The 24,683-nt window shown below is 39.8% G+C and overlaps 1 protein-coding gene across 1 annotated transcript in view; it reads left to right on the top strand.

Moving 5' to 3' along the window:
- The window catches only part of A2M (alpha-2-macroglobulin), a 45,790-nt gene extending 21,851 nt beyond the window's left edge, over positions 1–23,939 (top strand). Inside the window, exons 16-36 of the mRNA XM_078450108.2 lie at positions 230–397; positions 1,004–1,112; positions 3,505–3,625; positions 4,301–4,529; positions 5,248–5,368; positions 5,704–5,825; positions 6,167–6,218; positions 10,657–10,740; positions 11,022–11,198; positions 11,984–12,071; positions 13,566–13,722; positions 14,032–14,106; positions 14,768–14,948; positions 16,509–16,732; positions 18,079–18,297; positions 18,726–18,853; positions 19,920–20,010; positions 21,123–21,191; positions 22,621–22,723; positions 23,428–23,469; positions 23,797–23,939. Coding sequence (XP_078306234.2) covers positions 230–397; positions 1,004–1,112; positions 3,505–3,625; positions 4,301–4,529; positions 5,248–5,368; positions 5,704–5,825; positions 6,167–6,218; positions 10,657–10,740; positions 11,022–11,198; positions 11,984–12,071; positions 13,566–13,722; positions 14,032–14,106; positions 14,768–14,948; positions 16,509–16,732; positions 18,079–18,297; positions 18,726–18,853; positions 19,920–20,010; positions 21,123–21,191; positions 22,621–22,723; positions 23,428–23,469; positions 23,797–23,813 — 2,577 coding nt within the window. The 3' untranslated portion in view covers positions 23,814–23,939. The remainder of the gene's footprint in view (positions 1–229; positions 398–1,003; positions 1,113–3,504; positions 3,626–4,300; positions 4,530–5,247; positions 5,369–5,703; positions 5,826–6,166; positions 6,219–10,656; positions 10,741–11,021; positions 11,199–11,983; positions 12,072–13,565; positions 13,723–14,031; positions 14,107–14,767; positions 14,949–16,508; positions 16,733–18,078; positions 18,298–18,725; positions 18,854–19,919; positions 20,011–21,122; positions 21,192–22,620; positions 22,724–23,427; positions 23,470–23,796) is intronic.
- The last annotated feature ends 744 nt before the right edge of the window (positions 23,940–24,683 follow it).

Genomic DNA, 24,683 nt, shown 5'->3' with positions numbered 1-24,683 from the left:
GTTTGCCTCTGAACTGTGTAACGAGCTATCATGATCCTTGCGTACTTCGATGGGGATGTTTGGGGATATTTTTCCCTAAAATTCTTAAAACAGCTTCATCTCTGTAAATTATTTAAGCAACAGTGGCACTCAAACAAGACTGACGGTAATTATGCTTTTCTTTTCTCTTTGCACGTAAGAAGAATAAGCCACAAATAAGTTTGTCCTTTTGTCCTTTGCATTCATACAGGTTTATAACCTGCTACCGGTGAAGGACCTCACTGGTTTCCCTGCGAGTTTGAATCAACGGGAGGAAGATGATGAAGACTGTGTCAATAGCCATAATGTCTTTATCAATGGAATCATGTATTCGCCTGTATCAAATACAAATGAAAAAGATATGTATAGCTTCCTACAGGTAAATTCCTTGTATTTTAGATTCTAAAGATGTTTTGAAGATTTTGAATTCTAAAGATTCATGGAATATTATATATGCAAAAAATACATATTTGTTTTAATACCTTCATATCACAGTTGAGGGTAACGGGACACAGAGAGGTCAAGTGACTTCTCCAAGATTATGAATAGTAGCAGATCTGATCATAGCAAAGAGCCAGAGCTAGAACTTTTTGGACTACTAATCAATTTTTTTTTAATTTTTCCCGAAATTCATTGCCTTGTATTATTTATAAATGTCACATATATAAAATATTACTGTTAAAAGAGTTTTACCAACAGAATAAAATTACTTCTGTGAGTATACCAATAACCTTTCTACAGATGTGAGCATTAAAAGTTCAACATTGGGGCACTTAGGTGGCTCAGTCAGTTAAGCATCTGACTCGGTCTCAGCTCAGGTCTTGATCTAAGGGTCATGAGTTCAGGCCCTGCTTGAGTTGGGCTCCACTTAAAAAAAAAAAAAAAGTTTAGTATTAAGCTAATTGGAATGTTTGTGAAATTCAATGAAGTATGTGCCTATATATTTTACATTTATGTACTAATTCAGTGATAATTTCCTTCATAGGATATGGGCTTAAAGGTATTCACCAACACAAGGATTCATAAACCCAAAGTATGCTCACCACCTGAACCCTATGCAATGCAGTCATCTCGAAGACTATTCGCTTCTCCAGGTAAAAAAATAAAAATAGAAGCTAATATACTGAATCAAACAAAAGATTTTTTAAAAATATAAAATGTGATAAAATGAACAGAAAAGCACTTGTGATTCAGATATATTAAGGTTCTTGCTCAAGATCACATAGCAATACAAACCCAAACATTCTGATTATGTCCAGCCCCCACATATGCAATGCTGGAGAGGATACAAGGCAGACTGTAAGAAGTTTCATAAGAGAGGTACAGGAACTGTATGTCAACTATACTCCCATTTAAAGAGAGAGAGAGAGAGACAGAGGTACAGATATACAGAATAAGAGAAAGGATTAATTCTGATTGAGCAATCAGGAAACTCATTCATGAAGAATCCGCTTCTATTCTAGGGGTGCCTGGGTGGCTCAGTCAATTGAGCATCCCACTCTTTTTTTTTTTAATTTATTTATTTTTGAAGGAGAGAGAGAGAGAGACAGAGCATGAGCGGGGGAGGGGCAGAGAGAGAGGGGGAGACACAGAATCCGAAGCAGGCTCCAGGCTCTATACCGTCAGCACAGAGCCCGATGGGGCTCGAACCCACGAACCGCAAGATCATGACCTGAGCCAAAGTCAGACGCTCAACCGACTGAGCCACTCAGGCACCGTGAGCATCCCACTCTTGATTTGGGCTCAGGTCAGGATCTCACAGTTCATGGGATCAAGCTCTGCATCGGGCTCTGTGCTGACAGCATGGAGCCTACTTGGGATTCTCTCCCTTCCTCTCTGCCTCTCCCCTACTTGCTCTTTCTCTCTCAAAATAAATAAGATAAACTTTAAAAAGAAGAAGAAGAAGAAGAAGAAGAAGAAGAAGAAGAATCCACCTCTAGTAAATGGAGATGTGTGAGGTTGAAAGGAAAGATATAATTTCTAGTCACAGGATCAGCATAAATAGAAACAGAAATGTTCACAAGTTGGGACTACATTCTCACCAGTTAGGTAAGGAAGCTCTAACTTCCCCAAAATATCGGTCAATATTCATGTTGAAATCACATTTATTTGTCAGTGATATGGGCTACTTTACTGGTGAATCAGACACTAAGTAACCATTTATTTATAGTTTGATATTGTCAAATCATGGTGGAATATTAGTTGAATACACACTAAAGAGTTTGTCAAAAAATCAAGGAAAATATTCAATGAAAATTCATTAGTTATATGGAATTTAAATAAATATTATTATATATTTTTTATTATTTATAAGCTAAAGTCTATAATCCTTTAAAGTAGAATTTATAGTAGGGGCACCTGGGTGGCTCAGTCAGTTAAGCAACCAACTTCAGCTCAGGTCATGATTTCATGGTTCATGTGTTCGAGCCCCACATCGTCTCTGTGCTGACAGCTCAGAGCCTGGAGCCTGCTTCAGATTCTGTCTACCTCTCTCTCTGCCCCTCCCCCTCCTCTCTCTCTCTCTCTCTCTCTCTCTCAAAAGTAAACACTTAAAAAATAATAAAATAATTTTTTTTAAAAAAGTGGAATTTATAGCAAACTTATGTATAGGCACAAATTTTTTTTCAGAGAACTGGTTGTTAAATATTTACCAGCACACCATTAACAGAAAGTAAACAGGCAAGAGAAAACCCCACTGACCTTCTGACACATGTGGAAAGAGTGCTCGCTTCAGCAGCACATATACTGACACATGTGGAAAGAAAGAACTCGTTTTTAATGTTTATTTTTATTTTTGAGAGAGAGAGACAGACAGAACACGAGTGGGGAAGGGGCAGAGAAAGAGGGAGACACAGAATCCAAAGCAGGCTCCAGGCTCTGAGCTGTCAGCCCAGAGCCCGACGCGGGGCTCGAACTCACAGACCGCGAGATCACGACCTGAGCCGAAGTCGGACGCTTAACTGACTGAGCCACCCTCACGCCCTAAAAACGTTTTTATCCTTGATCCTTCACTCCTATAAACTTCTCAGAACCACTGTCATAATGTTTGGGGACAATGGTTCTTTGAGACCCCACAGAGGAACATACCAAATGGAAACTGACTCCTGCCCTTCTTCCAATCCACGTTACATCACTCTCCTTTCGAGGCAATGTGCCATAAGCACAGAGGACTCTTTTCTGCTACAAAGGCAATCCGAGGCTCTTTCTGCCTCTAGATCTCCATGTCCTGTATTTGTGATTCTCTTACCCCCACTCACTTTGGACTTATTCTAGTCCACTTTGGACTTATTCTAGTCCAAACGTAAGCTCTAGAGTTCGGCTTACATATCACTTCCTCAAAGAAGTATTCCCTTAGCACCAAAGCATCCTCTCCTGGTTCCTGTCTGTTCCATCAGCCTGTTTATTTCTTTTGTAACATGTATTACAAGCTCTCATAAGCTTAATCTTTGTATTTGTTATTTCTGTCTCCTCCCTCGCCCACCATAGCCATATCTGAATTGCAAAGAGGCCAGGAACTTACAGATATGGCACATGTTTCAGAGGCATTCACCGAGACTGTGAGAAAGTATTTCCCTGAGACGTGGATCTGGAACTTGGTGGCCGTAGAGTAAGTAACTTTCTTTATATATAAAAGGTACGAATATAGACGCCTCACGATTTTCCGGGTTTGGCTAATTTTTCAATATCCAAGTATTTCTTTTAGACACGTTCTTATTTTCAGGAGAGGCTGAACATAAGTACTTCTGCTATGAAGTCTCACTCTTCTAATTATATCAGAGCTGAGAAATTTTGCACATATTTAATTCTAAGACTTCCAGAAAATGGGAATAAGGACCAGGTACTGCATAGACTAACACCTGTAAGAGATCTTTCACCGGCCAACAGTCTTGGGTTAAGCACAGAATCAGTCAGACCAACGAGACGCAGTCATAGTAGAATTAAAAACTGTAAGCCTGCCTTCATTGGAACAGTATTTTCAAGAGTAAAATTTAAGAGCAATCTCAAATTACAGATTCAATTTGTAACAACATTGTCTATAATAGACAATGCTATAGTTACATGTCTAGAGAAGATTCTGATATAGACTAGAATTGCAAACAGAATTGGAAGGAAAGGACTTCTAATATTTTCCCATTTCAAGCCTTGATTATCCTCTCCTTTATTGATATTTCTACTGAGTGCATTCAGGTCACGACAATAGAATTATTTATAGGAGTTCTCTTCCTAGAAAGAATTTATTTCACTGTTTGCTTTCTGTTCTTCACATTTCTATCCTCCCCAGCGCATCAGGTGTGGCTGAAGTGGGAGTAACAGTCCCTGACACCATCACGGAATGGAAGGCAGGGGCCCTCTGTCTGTCCAATGACACTGGACTTGGTCTCTCGCTTCCCGCCTCCCTCCGCGCCTTCCAGCCCTTCTTTGTGGAGCTCACAATGCCCTACTCTGTGATCCGCGGAGAGACCTTCACGCTCAAGGCCACTGTCCTAAACTACCTTTCCAATTGCATCTGGGTAAGGACCTCTCAATTGAACACGAGGTGACAGTCCAATAAATTGAAAACTGCACTCTTTGAAATACTGTGCCAGATGAGCTCACCAGAAGAGGAATCCTCTCAGAGATATTCATATGTTATAGACGCCATGGTTGCCGGTATTTCCAAATACGTGCAACTTAAAACAAGCTTCTGAGCCTTGCCACAACCCCATAAGTTTAGGAAGCTTGTGCAGTATGAAGATTTCTGACAAGGTGGACAAAAATCAGTATGCTTCATTCTCACGTCTTAGATCCCTTAAGGTTTCGACTTCTACCTTCCACATATTTAGTTTTCACATAGCATCCTAGACCAATAGATATATCAAACCTCACTTTGAAAGTTATTTGTGAGCATCTGACCTCCCCTGAAACCACAAGCATTTATAAATCTTGTACACTCTGCTGGGAGAGCTGAAGGAATGGTCAAGATCCCAGGCCAGAGATGTAGAGTTTCCACAGGCAACATGCCATCATGACTTTTGCACCTCCTGTCCCACCCCATGAATGAGCAGATTATTGAAAAATACTAAGGTTTCCATGTCAGATCATGGAAAGGTAGTTGGTCTGCACTTAGATCATCTCTACTATTAGGCAACCTAAAATCTAACCAATCCCCAACATGCTTTATTTCAAACCATTATGCTTTTGGTCTCCTTCTCCTTCTGATCTGTCTCTTGGATTTACGTGTGGTTTCAGGTTAATGTGCAGCTAGACGAATCTCCTGCATTCCTAGTCCAGGAGAAGAAACAAGAGTCTCACTGCATCTGTGGGAATGGCCGGCAAACTTTGTCCTGGGCAGTAACACCAAAGGCATTAGGTGAGGGACACTCTCCTAGAGACAATTCTCTACTCAAGGATTGTATAGGTCAGCAGGATCCTCACATCTAATGTTATTTCCCTGAGGCAAAAACACACCCCCTCCAATGGTAGGATTTTCGCCTGTGTCTTTTACTCTAGAAGGCTCTCCCCACTTCCTTTACTTCCACCTCTGCCTTGGATTCTCAGTATCATTAGCCTCTGTGTTTCCATTCCTGCTCCTGTGTTTTTATAAAACAAAAAGAGGTTACAAAACATTGAACACTTATGAAACGTGAGGTTTGGAGGCATGGAGAAAGAAGGCGATGGTGCTCATCTGTACTGCCCCTTTTTTAGGAAATGTGAACTTCACCGTGAGCGCAGAGGCACTGGAGTCTCAAGAGCCATGTGGGACCGAGGTGACTGTGGTCCCTGAATATGGAAAGAAAGACACAATCATCAAGTCTCTGCTGGTTGAAGTAAGTAAGCCAATCCATTTGACAGGTCACAACGAGTCAATAAAAACAATGGTGAATCCAGTTGAGATCCCAAGTTTTAGTTAAGAAGGGTTAAATAATACATAATCACAGAAGAGTTCACAATATTCTCTCCTCTTCTCTTTCTCCCTCTCTCTCTCTCTCTCTCTCTCTGTCTCAATATTTATATCATTTTTCCCTCACTTCCTCCTCATCTATCAACCTGTCTCCTTCATATTGCTTATACTTACAGAATTTATTTATGTAATACATTTGGAAGTCAGTTCTACTACCAAAGTACATGTCCATTCTTACCTCTACCTTTTCTTTCTTTCCACCTAAAGCCTGAAGGACTAGAGAAGGAAGCAACATTCAACTCCCTGCTCTGTCCACCAGGTAAGAGTCACTCATCATAATTAAGATAGCATTGACCAAAGTTTGTGTAACATTTAAAGTTCGAAGAATTTTGTATATTATTATAAAGTCCAGGAGACAGGTTATATATATATATATTATATATATATATTAACATATATATTATATATTATATATATATTATATATTATATATTATATTATAATATATAATATTATATTATATTATAATTAAATTATATATTTAATTAATATATATTATATTATATATAATATATATATATTATATATTATATATATATTATATAATATATATTATATTATAATATATAATATTATATTATAATTAAATTATATATTTAATTAATATATATTACATTAAATTATATAAATATAATTAAATTATATATTATAATATATAATATATTATATATTATATTAAATATAATATATAATATATATTATATTATATATAATATATAATATTATATATATTATATATTATATTATATATATGTTATATATATTATATATAATATATATCTCATATATGTTATATATATTATATATAATATATATCTCATATATGTTATATATATAGTTATATATATTATATATATAATACATATCTCATATATATTATATATATAGTTATATATATTATATATATAATACATATCTCATATATATAATATATATATTTATATATATATGTATATGACATTATATATTATTCCTACGCTTCCCTACAAGGTAAGTAAGACCCAGAGAACCATCAACCCATTTGAGAAGACACTAAAGAAACTCACAATAGAAGATACAACTTTATCTTGGTGAAGAATTTTCTAGTCTAAACAAAAACACTTACAGAAATTTGGTACACTAAGAAATTTATCGACACAATGTGTTCTCATCTCAAACAACATGGAGTCAACATCATACATGTGTTTCTTGACTTTGTCTACCTATGAATTTTTGTTTACTGTGTTTATTATACTGTCAAGACTTCAAATATATAAAATGTGTTCTAAAAACATATTTGCCTGGTTATCTAGCCTTATTTCTACATTTAAGTGAATTTACCACCAAATCCTTTTATCATGGCTTGCCTTCCATTCCTGAGTTCTTTACTTTGATTTATTTCTTATGTGTCTAGAGCTGATCATCAAGCAGTTTTATTAAAATTAATTTTTATTGGGGGCACCTGGGTGGCTCAGTCAGTTAAGCATCTGACTTTGGCTCAGGTCATGATCTCACAGTTCATGGGTTCAAGCCCCATGTTGGGCTCTGTGCTGACAGCTCAGAGCCTGGAGCCGGCCTCAGATTCTGTGTCTCCCTCTCTCTCTGCCCCTCCCCCAGTCACACTCTGTCTCTCTCCCCAAAATAAACAGCAAAAAAAAATTTTTAATTAATTTTTATTGTCTGTGTAATACAAAAATACATTCTCCTTTAGAAAACACAGCTTCATATTAAAGGCAATATTTTTAATACTTTAATTACCATCCATATATGTTTAAAAATAATATGCATAGATGAATTTATTTATATATGTGATTTATGTAAATGGTATTAAGTTTCATCCTGTAACTTGTATAAGCAACATTTCGTGACTTCTTACTCAGCAATCTAGCTTAAAAATCTAACCATGTTAAATTATAGAACTAGGTAATCCCTTTTAGTCCCATTCCTAAAAGGTAATTCCCTTTGATATAATTTAGTAAAATTCCCTACTATCGATATATCACAGTTCTGATTGGTATTTTAGCTATTCCTCATTTTCTTAACTATTTGCCAGATGAATAAATATAAATAAATAAATACCTCCTTATGTATAGATGCAAGGGTGTTTTTTTTTTAATTTTTTTAATGTTTATTTATTTTTGAGAAAGAGAGAGAGAGAGACAGAGCATGAGCTGGGAAGGGGCAGAGAGAGAGAGGGAGACACAGAATCAGAGGCGGGGTCCAGGCTCTGAGCTGTCAGCACAGAGCCTGATGTGGGGTTGAACTCACGAACCATGAGATCGTGACCTGAGCCAAAGTCGGACACTTAACTGACTGAGCCACCCAGGTGCCCCGCAAGTATTTTTTAAGTGTTTATTTATTTTGAAAGTGACATAGAGAGCGAGCGGGTTAGGGACAGAGAGGGAGAGAGGGAGACAGAGAATTCCAGGCAGGCTCTGAGTCAGACGCTTCACCAACTGAGCCACCCAGGCACCCCCAGATGCAAGTATATTTATTTGTAAAATGTGAAATTCCTAATTAAGAGGTGATATGTATATTCTTCAGTTTTAATAGAACTTTAAAAACCCTTTTGCTAATATCTAACAGTTAATATTCTCACCAAGTTTATATTTCCCTCCGTGATCACCAGCATCTTTTACCATGAAAGTTTTCAATTTTGGTGAAAATTTTAGATGAAAAAATATAATGTTTTAACCTAAATCTCTACAATCACAAGTGACGATGAGCTCATTTTTACACATTTATGAATGCCTTCATATCCTGTGACCTTTCAGGTTGGAGTGATTTTTTTTTTTTTTTCTGATTCATCTGTATCTGACTGATTCTTTATCTATTGAATAAGTTGTTTTTTTTTCTTTTTGGCTTGGTAATTTGTCTTTTACCTTTTTTATGGCATCTGTTTTTTTTTTTTTTTTAACGTTTATTTAATTATTTTGAGAGAGAGGGGAAGGGGCAGAGAGAGAGAGAGAGAGAATCCACTCAGGCTCCTCTCTGGTATCTGTTTTCTTACAAAAGTTTCTTGGGGGGAAGGTAAGAGAGTTTTGTTTTTTTTTTTAACATACAAATAATACAGGGCCCCTGGGTGGCTCAGGTGGTTAAGCATCCAACTCTTTTTTTTTTTTTTTTTTAACGTTTATTTATTTTTGAGACAGAGAGAGACAGAGCATGAACGGGGGAGGGTCAGAGAGAGGGAGACACAGAATCCGAAACAGGCTCCAGGCTCCAAGCTGTCAGCACGGAGCCCGACGGGGGGCTCGAACCCACGGACCGCGAGATCGTGACCTGAGCCAAAGTCGGCTGCTCAACCGACTGAGCCACCCGGGCGCCCCAGCATCCAACTCTTTATATCGGGTCAGGTCATGATCTCAGGCTTCATGAGTTCGAGCCCCATGTTGCCTGCTTAGGATTCTCTCTCTCTGCCTCTCCGTGCTTGCATGCAAGTGTGCACATGCACTTTCTATCTCTCAAGAATACATAAAAAACATTAAAAAAAATTTTTTAACATACAAATAATATATAATATATATAATTATATTATACGTTATATATTATATATTATATAATTATATATTATATATTATATTATTATATATTATATAATTGTATATTATATAATTGTATATTATATATTGTATATATAATTGTATATTATATTATATATAAAATTAAAATTTAGATACACAACTGTGTATATAAATGTAATTAACAACACACATAATTAATGTATACAACTTGATGAGTTTGGAAATAAGTATACACCTGTAAGACTGTCACCACAATCTATACTATAAACTTATCCATCACCTCCAGAAGTTTCCTGCCACTCACTTATTAGCATATTTTTTGTGTGATAGGATCACTTAGTATGAGATCTATCCTATTAGCAAATAAGCATTTAAGTGTTCAGTATGGTATTGTTAATAGCAGGCATTGTTCTATACAATAGATCTCTATAGTGTAATCTTCCTGCGTAACTGAAAATTTGTACCCTTTGACCAAAGTTTCAATGTTAATTTCACGAGAAAGGGGGATGCAGCATGAAGATAAATGCTACATTTCTCTTTCATCGTCATGAAATTTACCAATCCTAAAATGGCAGTAAATGTATGCCTAGCAGCAGCAATTATTCTATGTTCAGTGAGTCAGATACTGTTCACCTTCACCCCCAGTCCCATGTCTCGGGCCCCCATAAAAATACGACCTTCATATCTGTGAAATTTGAGGGCAGTAAGGACATTGTTGTCGGAATTTGGAAATCCCAGAGATTTTTTCTTTGCTTATGTATACATTAGGGGGTTTTTTCATACAACTGTCGAGTAAGGAGGTTAGGAATAGACGCTAAACTGATCATCTTGTGATAACCATCTCATGCTAGCCACGGGATGGTCACGACGGAGTCACAACATCATGGGCACTTGTCAATTTGTAGCCTTGTTTGGAATGCACTCTAAATACATGGGGGAAAAGAGGGATGGGGAAGAAGAATTTCTAGAAATCTCAGAATCCCGTTTGTACACATTTAAGATTATATATATGTGTGTGTATATATATATGTGTATATATATATATATATATATATATATGTATGTATTTTTTTTAAGGGAAATACTGGAAGAGGGACAACTTTTCAGAAGTTTAAGTATAAGGCATAGTCTGGCTTCTGTGTTTTGGAGCTCTGCAGGAGCATTATTTTCATTATGGCTTGTGTGTTTCTCTAGATACCGGAGTGTCTGAACAATTATCTCTGAAGCTGCCACAGAACGTGGTAGAAGAATCTGCCCGAGCCTCCATCTCGGTATTGGGTGAGCTCCGTCCCTGTGAATCATTCTACTATATGGGCAGTTTTTACTGTATTTCTTTTCCATAAATACTCCCTCAAAATAACAACTATAATTTCAACTTCAGTCTTCCCTCCGTCTTTGGGCTTGTTCATTGCTCCCAATCATACTCCTGTCCCTGGACAGCTCACCCTTGCCCAAAATCTTCATTTTTCAACCTTCCTAAAATTATTCCTTTCTTCTTAAGGATTCGGATAGATTATAATCTATAAGACTTATGATGTCCCATCTCTCCCATTCCCTAGGAGACATCTTGGGCTCTGCCATGCAAAATATACAAAATCTCCTCCGAATGCCCTATGGCTGTGGAGAACAGAATATGGTCCTCTTTGCTCCTAACATCTATGTTCTGAATTATCTAAATAAGACACAACAGCTGACTCCAGAGGTCAAGTCCAAGGCCATTGGCTACCTCAATACCGGTGAGTGATTAAACAAGTAAGTGAAAACTTCACAGAGTCATTTTAACAATACACTGGATTTCCCAATAGGCTTGAATTACTTATCGGTTCTATGGTATGTTGGCTTCTCATAGTATCATAGTTACTTTGGTACTCATGCTGTGATTTTACGGTAACTATCCAGGGTCCAACTTCCCATTAATGTTTAGAACTCAGACCCTTCTAACATATGACAGCAAAATTTAAGAAATATCACCAAAGGGACGCCAGATGGTCAGAATCTCGCAGTTCGTGGTTTCAAGCCCCACATCAGGCTCTCTGCTGTCAGTGCAGAGCCCGCCTGGGATCCTCTGTCCCTCTCTCTCTCTCTCTCTCTGCCCCTCTCCCACTTGTGTGCTCTCTCTCTCAAAAATAAATAAATACTTTTTTAAAATTTTTTTAAAAGAAAGAAATATCGGGGCGCCTGGGTGGCTCAGTCGGTTAAGCGTCCGACTTCAGCTCAGGTCACAATCTCGCGGCCCGTGAGTTTGAGCCCCGCGTCGGGCTCTGTGCTGACGGCTCAGAGCCTGGAGCCTGCTTCGGATTCTGTGTCTCCCTCTCTCTCTGCCCCTCCCCCGTTCATGCTCTGTCTCTCTCTGTCTCAAAAGTAAATAAACGTCAAAAAAAAAATTAAAAGAAAGAAAGAAAGAAAGAAAGAAAGAAAGAAAGAAAGAAAGAAATATCAGCAGAGACCGAGGCATTTTGGTAATTTTTCTGGCCAAAACACATGCCATCTGTCATACTGTTTCATTAACCTTCTATTCCAGGTTACCAGAGACAGCTGACCTATAAGCACCATGATGGCTCCTATAGCACCTTTGGGGAAAAATATGGCAGGAATGAGGGCAATACCTGGTAAGGAATAGACAGTTTTTTGAGCTTCTATTTCCGTACCAGCTCTTTTACATGTATTATCACAAGTATATTCACAGTAACCTTATCAGATATGTATTATTAAACCTGTAGTTGGTTATGCTCAGTACCTATACCAAGACTAGCGAGGTAACCACCAGAAAAGTTGACATTCAAATACATGTATGTTAGATCTGTCCCCAAAATTCATCCTGTTAATAACACCAAGCATATTCTTTCTAAAATAGCTATTCTGGGGGGGTGGGGGGGCGCTTGTGTGGCTCAGTCGGTTAAGCGCCCGACTCTTGATTTCGGCTCAGGTCATGATCTCATGGTTTGTGAATCTGAGCCCCGAGTCAGGCTCTGCACTGACAGCTCAGAGCCAGCTTGGGATTCTGTCTCCCTGCCTCTCTCTCTGTCCCTCCCTGACTCATGCGTGCTCTCTCTCTCTCTCTCTCTCTTTCTCAAAATAAATAAATAAACTTCTAAAAAATAAAGTAAAATTTTAAAATAATAATAATAAAATAAAATAGATGCCTTTGGGGGGGGCACCTGGCTGGCTGAATCAGTAGAGCATGCAATAGTTGACTTCACGTTGTTAAGTTCAGCCCCATGTTGGGTGTAGAGATTACTTAAAATTAAAATCAGTTAAAAATAGTAATGAAATTGGGGCGCCTGGGTGCCTGTCAGTTAAGCATCCGACTTCTGCTTAGTCATGATCTCACAGTCCATGAGCTCGAGCCCCACGTCAGGCTCTGTGCTGACAGCTGGGAGCCTGGAGCCTGCTTTGGATTCTGTGTCTCTGTCTCTCTCTCTCTCTGCCCCTCCCCCGCTCACACTCTGTCTCTCTCTCCTTCAAAAAATTCAATAAACATTTAAAATTAAAAAAGAAAATAACAATAATAATATGATAGCTGTTTTTAAATGGCTATTTTTTTCTAAAATCGCTCCCATAACCATGAGTTTTTAAATAATATGGCCAGTGAACGTATCACATAACTTTTAGATAAACCACGTTAACTTCCACTTGTGGTAGGCTTTTAGATCATACTCATCTTGACTGAGAATAAATTCACTCATAGGAAGAAAGAAATGAGGGGGACCCAGTGACACGAAACATTGTTTTAAAATCCCTAAGGCAAAGCAAAGCAGTTAGAAGTTACCACAATTTTCCGTAGAAGATTCTGCCATCTACAGAAGGAAGTCTCTAAAGAGAAGAAAGATGGAAAACCTTACTCAAATAAGTAAAGACAAGTAACATTAGAAGAACATTAGAACGTTACTCGCTGTAGCAAAGAGAAAATGAGTCAGCAAGGAAATACCAGATTTAGCAGATTAATCAAGCAGTCTAATGAAGATGGGAGTTCTAAATACACGTGAATACCGGTCAGGTGACTCACATCAATGTAAATGGTGTCCGATGAAGCCTGTCACTGTGACGCAGTTATAAAACTATTGTCACAACATAAACATCACCATCGCCTCCCTCCTGCTCAGGCTTACCGCCTTTGTACTGAAGACTTTTGCCCAGGCTCGAGCCTACATCTTCATTGATGAAGCACACATCACCCAAGCCCTCACCTGGCTCTCCCAAAAGCAGAAGGACAATGGCTGTTTCAGGAGCTCTGGGTCTCTGCTCAACAATGCCATTAAGGTGAGGTGTTCGTGGAGTTAGCTTTTATCTGTCCATTCTGATGTCTACAAGGATAATATAGGAATTCCTTAGGAAAGACAAATAATAGATAGATAGATAGATAGATAGATTGATAGATAGATTGATAGATAGATCCCGGATAGTGCCAAGAAAGAAGGGATGGAACGTAGGTTGCTTGTGCTAATTTGCCCCCTGGGGATGCAGACGAGTAAGGATACGTTCCATGACACCCAGGAGCTGATTAAGAGCATTCTCAGAAGTTCAATTAATCAAATCTCTCTCTCTACCCCCCCCCCCCCACACTTACAGGGTGGAGTGGAAGACGAAGTGACCCTTTCTGCCTACATCACCATTTCCCTTCTGGAGATTCCTCTCCCCGCCACTGTAGGTACCACCTCATTCCCCTGCTGAGGCATAGTTTGGACACAATGACACTGCTGTCCGGCTGTCAGAAATATCACCTTACTAAAAGCCAGGTGTCAGCTTTCCTTCTATGCCATGCCAATGCTTCTCGGATCAATAGGAAATGTGGTCAATCCATTAAGAAAGATATACACTATCCCAGGGATGCCCCCTAAGCTATTTCTCCCCTAAGACCTCCCACTCTTGCCATATGTACATACAAAATGAGTTCTAAAAATATGGTCTGTGCTCCTGCCTAACGAATGTAATAATAACATAAAATACTATTCTCTCTCTCCATAAAAATGACAACAGATGGGGGCACCTGGGTGGCTCAGTAGGTTAAGCATCTCACTCTTGATTTCAGCTCAGGTCATGATCTCGCGGTTCACGACATCGAGCCCCAAGCCGGGCTCTGCACCGACAGCATGGAGCCTGCTTGGGATTCTCTGTGTCTCCCTCTCTCTCTGCCCCTCTCTCACCCTCCTGAGTGCTCTCAAAATAAATAAACGTTAAAAAAAAAAAAGAAGGAAAAGAATGAGAACAGATGGACACATGCATTTGGAAAATGATCCGCATTTACCTGGGAAAGCCAGTGTCCCTGTTCACACAGCTCGGTTCCCTCCCTGTTTTCCCCCCTCAGCACCCTGTTGTGCGCAATGCCCTGTTCTGCTTGGAGTCAGCCTGGAATTCAGCAAAGGAAGGACCCCATGAAAAGCACGTCTACACCAAGGCACTGTTGGCCTATGCTTTTGCCCTGGTAGGTAACCAGGACAGGAGCAAGGAGATACTCCACTTACTTAATGAGGAAGCTGTGAAGGAAGGTGAGCAAACATCCTGCCTTCTCTGTATCAAGAACCATACCTCAAAACCCCCCACACCTACCTCCTGTGATCGCTTTCCCCTCTCTTCTCTTGTCTCTATCACCATAAAATCTGGAACTTCTTAAGCAAGTCACACACCAAAAGATAAGAGGCAGGTGCACTGTAGTCGTGAGAAGCTCAGCCTCTGGAGACTGGCTCCAGAACAGTTTAACAGTGTGACCTTGGGCAAGTCGCTTAACTTGTCTATGTTTCAGTTCCTTCATCAGTAAGATGGGGGTAATAATAGTATTTACTCTGCCCCCTCCCCTGCTCAGGTCGAAAAAATAGAAAATAAAATGCAAATGGTAATAGTTTATCCAATAAAATATATTCTACCTTTCTGCCTTAACGGTGCCGTTACGTGTTTATTCTTAAAATGTATCGGGAAGGTTTCAGATATACAAAAAGGCATAAAGGATAATCAGCAAACCACTTTATACTTCCCTCCCAGCTTAAGAAATACAAAATTACCAATGCAGGAAAAATTCTGTGTGCCCCTCCCACCCCCAAAGGCGACCATTACCCTGAATTTGTCATTACCATTTCTATGGATAGCTTTATGTTTACTCCACCTATATTCCTAAACAACATTCAGAATTTTGATGTGTTCTTCATCCTTAAATCAACAGTATCACACTTTTGAGTATTTCTGCATCTTGTTTTCTTGTCTGTTTGTCTGCCTTTTGTTTTTTAAGTTCCACATTGTGCTAACAGGAGTCCCCTACTGAGGGCCTATAGCTCTAATTCATTATTTTCTCTGCCGCATAATATAGTGCAAAATATAGGTAACTCATAACTTATGTTAAAGAGTCTCTCATCATAGGTGTTGTCTCTTATTTGTTGCTATGGCAAACCGTGCTGCAGTGAATACTCACTGATGTGTCTGTCTCCTTGTGCGTGGGTGTGAGTTCCTGTAGGTTCTACTTCGAGAAGTGAATCGCTGATTCGTAGGCAAAACACATCTTCCCCTTTGCTGGATGTTCCCAAATTGTGATTTACTCCGCAGCGTAATTTACTTCCCACAGCAGTTTAAATTGGTTCCCATTAGGTCACACCCTGGTCAGCCTTTGGTTACCTTAAGGATTACTGTTATTTCGTACTGTTATTAGGGTACTATTCGCACCCTAATGAGTGCAAACTCCGTTATCTCATGTCATCTGCGATCCTCACAAGAAATCTCAATAGGAAAATTTATAGAAAATTTCACAAAGCCCAGATAAGGTCTGGATAACATCAGAAACAAGCAACCCCCACAGTCAGGGAGCGAACTTGCTCTGCAATTTCCCCCCAACGACCCAACCATAGCCACCGTTTGACAACTTCGTTGGCTGTGGGCTTATGACTCAGCAACATTTTCCACCTTAGGCTGGCTGAAACAAACCACGTTCAGGTTTACGCAGAAGGAAAAGCATCTAGATAAGGTCCAAGGGAATATAATTGGAAGGCACCCTCCACTTAAGCTCGGGCTTAAATTAGATATGAATATGTGGTTACTCACAAATCTCTTTTTCTCATCTCCAGACAATTCCATCCACTGGGAGCGACCTCAGAAACCCAAGGCGCCAGTGGGGCATCTTTATCAGCCCCAGGCTCCCTCAGCTGAGGTGGAAATGACGTCCTATGTGCTCCTCGCCCACCTCACGGCCCAGCCCGGCCCGACCTCCGAGGACCTGACTTCGGCCGCGGGCATCGTGAGCTGGATCCTAAAGCAACAGAATGCCCACGGGGGCTTCTCCTCCACCCAGGTCTGTGTCTGCCAGAAACTTTTGCTTCGCCTTCAGGGAACAAAAGCTCTGAACAAGATATAAACACATGCAAGAGGGAAAAATGAGGATGCGGATAACCCGAAATGAGGAAAATATGACGAGTATTCAGGGAGAGCGAGAAATAAGGAAAACTCAAAGTCAAAGAGGGCTAAAAAGAAAATTCCTGCAGTTCTGGCACCCCAGCCCTGTTATCATCACAGTCCCCTCCTGCCAATAAAAACTCTACCTCCCTAAAGAAGTGAGACCCTATGTGCAATGGCCACAGCAGAATGGCTTTTAAAAACCTACCTTCAGGAATCTTCTGGAAGTTCTAAGAGTCCCTTTCAAACAACAGTTGGAAACAGTTTCAAACAGTTTGAACAGTTTCAAACAGTTCTCAGGAGCGCCACTCAAAACCCAAAAAAGCTCTCCTTGCAAATCTCTGTATTCAAAGGTCCCCTTTAACCGGCTTATTTTGAAGCCGACACATTTTATGCTTCCACTATTCATCCTTTGCTATACAAATATTTGTTCACCAGCAGCATGAAGAACTTGCTTTATTATTGCCAACATCGTAAGACTATCTAAAAAAAATCCGTCAATAGGTACACAGCAGGAAGTGTTATTTTCAGAGAATTTAGGCTTATTTTTCCATATGAATGGGGAAAACATGGAATACTTTTATGACAACAGTTATTCTTTCTTAAATCTATTGTTTAAAGAATATCATTCAGGTTCAATGCTGAGAAGATTTGAGAATTGAGAAGATGGCATGCAAGGGTGGGAGGAATCCAGACATGTGGTAAAAAAAAAAAAAAAAAAAAAAAGGGAGAGCCAAAAAATGCCAATAAATCAAGAAGATAATTATAATTAAGCATGCCCCTGATCATGGCTGCAAAGGACCTTGGGTTTTCTCAGGGCACTGAACTCAGCAACAGAGCAGAGTTTAATTTGGGGTGAGAGGCAGACTGATCTTTGGTTGAGTGATGGCAGACATAACCACAATTACCAAGTAAGACATCTTAGACAAATAGCTAATGCCAATGAATGATTCCCATTCACATATACTTTCCACAGCCCATATCCCACAAACATTCATCCATAGGAAAAGATCAATTTTCTGAGAAATAAAAGAAGCCTCTAAAGCATACAGTTGGAGGCAGATATGTGCATATTACGGTTCTGTTATCTATCTAAGGATTCTAATCAATCTGGAAATTAGAACTCCATTATTTAAGTAGCAAGGGAAGCAGGAAAGAGGACGTCAAGGCCCATCTTGTCGACATGCCTTTGGGCCCTCAAAAGGTTACTGAGCCTACACAGGTTCTCTCACTCGTCTTTTCTAGGACACAGTGGTGGCTCTCCATGCCTTGTCCAAGTATGGGGAAGCCACTTTCACCGGAACTGGGAAGCCTGCACAGGTGACCATCCAATACTCAGGGGCGGTTTTCGAAAAATTCCAAGTGGACAGCGACAACCGTCTGTTACTACAACAGACTTCATTGCCGAAGGTGCCTGGAGAATACACCATGACAGTGACAGGAGAAGGATGTGTCTACCTCCAGGTGAGACTCTTGGGGCACATGGGGTCAGAGGGCCCACCGGAACAGTCCTCACTAAAAAATCCCTAACTCAGTGGGGCGCCTGGGTGGCTCAGTGGGGTTGAGCTTCCGACTTTGGCTCAGGTCATGATCTCGCGGTCTATGAGTTCGAGCCTCGCGTTGGGCTCTGTGCTGACAGCTTGGAGCCCGGAGCCTGCTTCAGATTCTGTGTCTGCCTCTCTCTCTGCCCCTCCCCCACTCATGCTCTGTCTCTCTGTCTCTCTCTCTCTCTCTCTCTCTCTCTGTCAATAATAAGTAAAACATTAAAAAAAATTTTTTTTTCAATTCCTAACTCAGCAAATGATAGGGCCACCCAGAGAACGAGTTGAGGAAGCTTGGAAGAGTTCTGGTGACCAGAGGGAACACAGATTTTTGTCTTTGATGTTCCACAGACATCCTTGAAATACAATATTGTGCCAGAAAAGGAAGAGTCCCCGTTTGCTTTGGATGTACAGACTGTGCCCCAAACCTGTGATGGACCCAAAGCCCACACCAGCTTCCAGATCTCACTGAATGTCAGGTAAGACCTGTGACTGGATCGTCTAATTCTGGGTATAAGAACCCGTCTTCTAGGGGCGCCTGGGTGGCTCAGTCGGTTAGGCGGCCGACTTCGGCTCAGGTCATGATCTCGCAGTCCGTGAGCTCGAGCCCCGCGTCGGGCTCTGTGCTGACCACTCAGAGCCTGGAGCCTGTTTCGGATTCTGTGTCTCCCTTTCTCTGACCCTCCCCCGTTCATCCTCTGTCTCTCTCGGTCTAAAAATAAATAAACGTTAAAAAAAAAGAGCCAGTCTTCTTACCGGAACTCCCATTAAGCTGAGTGGCGTGGCAATAAATGTTTGCACTACATTTGTTGTAAAAAGCAATGCGTCCTCATGCCGATACAGAATCGCTTCATGATGGGGTATATGCATTGTGCCTCCCCTGCCTCCAGGATCTGTGATTGTGAAACCTCATTATTGAAAAGTTAAGTCCCCTCAATAAGAACTAAAAAAAGAGAACATTCACCCTTGCCTCTGACCCGAATTCCTGATTTAATTCTAAATGTAAGTGAATTCATTCTATTGTAATGAAATTCTATATCGTTCTTGCTCTCTCCGATTGCCAAAACGTCTGAATAGAAGGACGTAGTGAGTCTGTAGTTAGAATTCCTACCGACAATAAGTAAACCTCAGATTACACACAAAATAATCGATTTGCATACATGCACAGCAACATTCAAATAGCTCCAGGGCTTACCAAAAAACGTTTCTGCCCACAGGAATGTTCTACCCTGGCTGGGGATACCGTTCAGGACAAAAGTTAAAAGTATACGTAACAAATAACGCGCAGAGGTTAGCGGTCTCAGGCCCAGCTATGTGTCACTCACAGAGCTTCCTTCAACTCCAGAACCTCGAGTCCACACACGTAAAATCCTGATTCATCAGGTTTAGGGTAAAGCCCGGTCTCTGTGGCTTTAACAAGCTCCCTATCACTTGGGTGGGATATTTAGGAAGGCTTTCATGTACTATTGAGGGCTGTGATGGCTTACTGTGGACATGGGAGAAAACACGGAAGGCCCTAATTTCCTTTCTTCCCCAAATCTTCAGTTACACTGGGAGCCGTCCCACCACCAACATGGTGATTACTGATGTGAAGATGATATCTGGCTTCATTCCCCTGAAACCAACAGTGAAAATGGTAGGTCTATTATACGTCCAGGAGGCTCTAGTTTATTTGATGTTTTATGTATCTCCAGACTGAGAAAATCTTAAAATATTTTAAATCAACTTCTACCAAAGGCTAGCACTTTCTCCAAATCAGAAATACAATTTAGCCTGCTTGTATATGGGTTTTTTGATGTGTGGTGGGTTTTTTTTCTTTTTTCCTCATGGAACTCTGTTTTCATGCATCTCAAAATTCTGTGAACAGGTTTTTGATCACGCTGTTCCCATTCAAAAGTATTTATTTTAAAAAGCTAATAACTTAAAACACCCACACACACAAACGAATGGTCCACAAAACATTCTCCCTTCCTTCTGAAGGTTTTACGAGGCATTATTATCATTAACCAGTCTTACTTTTAAACTCAAATGGCCAACAGAGACAAACAGTGCTGAGACCATCCTTCCACCACTGATTAAGACTAGGGTGGCAGGGATTAGGGATAATATTCATTTAGTCCCCTGAGCCTTCCGGGCAGACATGGTAACCTTGCCAGATGCAACAGACTTTTCATCCGCTGCTTTGATGACCCCCGGAGGGACTGTGTGTCTCATTTCACAAACAGCTCTCTTCGAGAAGCCACAACGTACTAGAAGAATATCAGCAGATTCCTGGAGCTTAGACTCTTAAGATAAAGCTTATGCACCAGTGGAAAAAATATATGAAAAATAACCAACGGGCACAAACTAGAAGTATTACAGAAGTTCGGAGGAAAATGAGATTGCTATAAATTAGAGCAGGCAAAAAATTAAAAAAAAAAAACAGTTAAAAAAGGAAACCTCCTTCATGAAGGAATAGAATGTAACTTGAACATTGAAATACGGAAAATTCTCAAGTTTAGGACATTTATTTCACATTTCTGCAGATATATCAACATTACACATAGGCATGTGCCAAACTAATATTAAATGCTGCCTCCCAAGTATCTTTCATTTTTACTTTAAAAACATTATCATCTTTACTTACAAAAATCATTCGAAGCAGCTTTACCCTCAGGCTTAATTTGGTAATCCAAATTCTCCTTTTCTCTGGTTTCCCCAGAGGCTTCGTCTGTTTATTAACATTTGTGATGTATTAATTTTCTCCAGCTTGAAAGATCTAACCACGTGAGCCGAACAGAAGTCAGCAACAACCATGTTTTGATTTATCTGGATAAGGTGAGAGCCCTGCCACTCTAGTTGCGAAAAAAATATAGATAATACTTCTTCTAAAATTTTTTTTAATGTTTATTTATTTTTGAAGGAGAGAGAGACAGAGTGTGAGTGGGGGAGGGGCAGAGAGAGAGGGAGATACAGAATCCGAAGCAGGCTTCAGGCTCCGAGCTGTCAGCACAGGGCCCGACGCGGGGCTCGAACTCACAGACCGCGAGATCATGACCTGAGCCGAAGTCGGATGCTTAACTGACTGAGCCACCCAAGCACCCTGATAATCCTCCTTCTAAGGGAGTTATAATAATCCTATTCTAAAGGAAGTGAATGAAGACATTTTGGAGACATCACCTCATGGCAAAACTTTGAGCATTCTAGGGGTGCCTGGGTGGGCTAAGTGTCCAGCTCTTGATTTTGAGTCAGGTCATGATCTCACAGTCCATGAGTTCGAGCGCCGTGTCAGGTTCTGTGCTGAGCAGAGGGATTCACTCTCTCCCTCTCTCTCTGCCCCTCCCCTGCTTGTGCTGTCTCTCTCAAAAAAACATTTTTTTAAATGAGCGTTCTAATATTAATTCCAATAAACATTCTCCTCTCCTTTATTCACATTTCATGTGAGACAATGGGAAGAAATGGCTTATTATAATATTGGGATATGAATATTTCTAGGCCTCATAAGCAAGAAATTCTCTATACAATGTGTTTTTTATGTCCATAATCTATTTTGAAAATATTGAATAATGTAAGGAAGAAACCCAGTGGTAAACCCAATGGTTTCTTCTTTACATAATTATATCAACATCAATTCTTATGTTGATGCTGCTATATCAATTATATATTATATCTCAAATATATCAATTATATAATTGACACCTCAATTATTATATCAACAGCACATCAACAATATAAAAGGGGAAAATACTGTCCATCTCAGCAAGGATGTACCAAAAAATGATAAGATCAGTCCACCCATAAACTAATCTCACTTTATAGTTGTGTAATCTAACATAATTTATGCATTCATATATTAGTGGATGTTATAGTTTATAAGTTTTATGAAATTTTAGTAAGGCTGTAATGATCAATTTTTTATATTCCTTTTTGAGTTCACACAGTATTTCTACAAGATTGCGAAGTAAAATTATACCAAATCTCTGGATATGTAAAAATGGACATGACCATTCAATCAATAAAATCATATATCATTCACCCCCTATAAACAGAGCCCATGGACTAGCATTTATTTATACGACTATATGAATTGATTGGATTATTTAAGAAAAATTTTGGAATTTTTCATTCACTCTGGGAACTTTCTGCAATTTAAGGACACTGTTTGTTGATTAAAAAAAAAGGTTCTTTTCCCCCAAGAAAGTAGATGAATACTTAAACTCCTTCGAAGAAGACAGAAGAAAAATTTTAATTCCCTTTTGCTTTCTAGGTGACCAATGAGACACTGAGCTTGTCCTTCATGGTTCTGCAAGATATCCCAGTGAGAGATCTGAAGCCAGCCATAGTGAAAGTCTACGATTACTATGAGACAGGTAAGTGTGAACAACTTCCACATAGAAATTAAATTTCTTTTTTTTTTTTTTAATTTTTAGAGAGAGCAAGAAAACCAGGGAGAGGGGCAGAGGGAGAGAAAGAGGGAGAATCCCAAGCAGACTCCACACTCAGTGCAGGGCCCGAGGCGGGGCTCGATCCCACGACCGTGAGATCGTGACCTGAGCCAATATCAAGAGTTGGTCACTCGACTGACTGAGCCACCCATGCACCCCTAGAAATTAAATTTCTGATCACAGAAATTTCGATTTGAGAACTGTATTGGGGCCCCTTATTACACTAACTATTCTTATTTACTTCATTTTGTCTCCATCAAGTCTGATTCTTCTCTGTCTTCTATACATACGTTGTAGAAACTCCCAGTTGTATAAATATGTCAATTACTAATACCAACCACCTGTAGGACATTTAGCTCCCTTTTCTTCAGATAAGTCAACGATAAGACACCATGAGATTTAAAGAAGTATAACATGTGAACTGTCCTTCAGAAGCGTAGGGTAAAGAGAAACACAACACACTGTATTTGAAGAGTTGGCAACAGAAGGCCACAAGCAACGCATCAAATGGATGATGCTGAAGTTTCCGACCCAAGTCTTCCCATAAGGAAAGATTTTTTAAGGGACCTGTCTCCCCCAGGTGTTTGCTATCCCTCTCACTTCACCTAATGGTTTTTGTTTTCATTCAGATGAGTTTGCAATTGCTGAGTACAGTGCCCCTTGCAGCAAAGGTAAGCAATGCACACGCTTTCCAAATGCAGTCACACCCCCTTTGGCTTGTCCCTCCCATAACATGAAATTCTGGCTAAATGCTTTTCATAGATACCCTCTTGCTCATAGTTCAACTTATTACTGAAAACTTCATTTGTTGGGAAAAGGTCACTGATGGCCAAACTTTAAAGGGTTACTTTTTGAATAATTATAAGTAATAAATCTCACTTCCCACTATATTAATCAGGTTTCCTTAGGCACCGTGCTACCCAGATCTAAAGGACAGAATATTCATTGCTCAGGAGACCCATGTCCCTCTTGATTTTCTCTTCTTTCCACTCTCACAGATCATGGAAATGCTTGAAGACCACTTCAATGAAAACTGCTTTGCTGGAATACCTGTTCCACAGACTCAGGTCTCTGTGGAAGAAAAGAATTTTTGTATGTCTGAAGATCTGAGGAATAAACCTTTTTTTCTGGCCAATCTTTACCACTGGTTCCTCATTCATTCAATAAACATTTATAACATTTCCATATAATTCCCAGTAGAATCTTAAGATTAAACATTGATAGCAATCAAGGGTTGAGGGACTTCAGAAAATTAAAAATGTTACCGGGAGGGGCGCCTGGGTGGCTCAGTCGGTTGAGCGTCCGACTTCAGCTCAGGTCACGATCTCGCGGTCCATGAGTTCGAGCCCCGCGTCGGGTTCTGGGCTGATGACTCGGAGCCTGGAGCCTGCTTCCGATTCTGTGTCTCTCTCTCTCTCTGCCCCTACCCCGTTCATGCTCTGTCTCTCTCTGTCTCACAAATAAATAAATGTTTAAAAAATAAATAAAATAAAATAAAATAAAATAATAAAAAAATAAATGTTACCAGGATATTGGTCTGAGTAGGTTTCACTTGGGGCTTCAGGAGAAGGATTATGTACTAGGAGAGTGGGAAGGGTGTTTGGTTACAGGAATACCCTAAGAAAAAGCCAGAGTGCATTTTAGGAGAGAATAAGACTGTCTCGACTAGAAAAGACTTCCCACATTAAAGGGAAATAATGAAATACAATGTTGGATAAGTTACATTGGGAGGCAGCATAACTAGTTAGAACTTCACCTGAGCTGGGATTACATGTCCTCAGAACCAAATCTGCCATTGATTGATACAAGTGATCGGTTTCAATAAAGGATGTCAGATTGAAAAAAGTTGAAGGGGTGACACATCAGAAACGAGTCCTTCTAAAAT

The sequence above is a fragment of the Panthera onca genome, chromosome B4, assembly GCF_046562875.1.
Source record: "Panthera onca isolate mPanOnc1 chromosome B4, mPanOnc1 haplotype 2, whole genome shotgun sequence".
In the NCBI taxonomy this organism is placed as follows: Eukaryota; Metazoa; Chordata; class Mammalia; order Carnivora; family Felidae; genus Panthera; species Panthera onca.
This window is presented reverse-complemented; position numbering and strand designations above follow the sequence as displayed.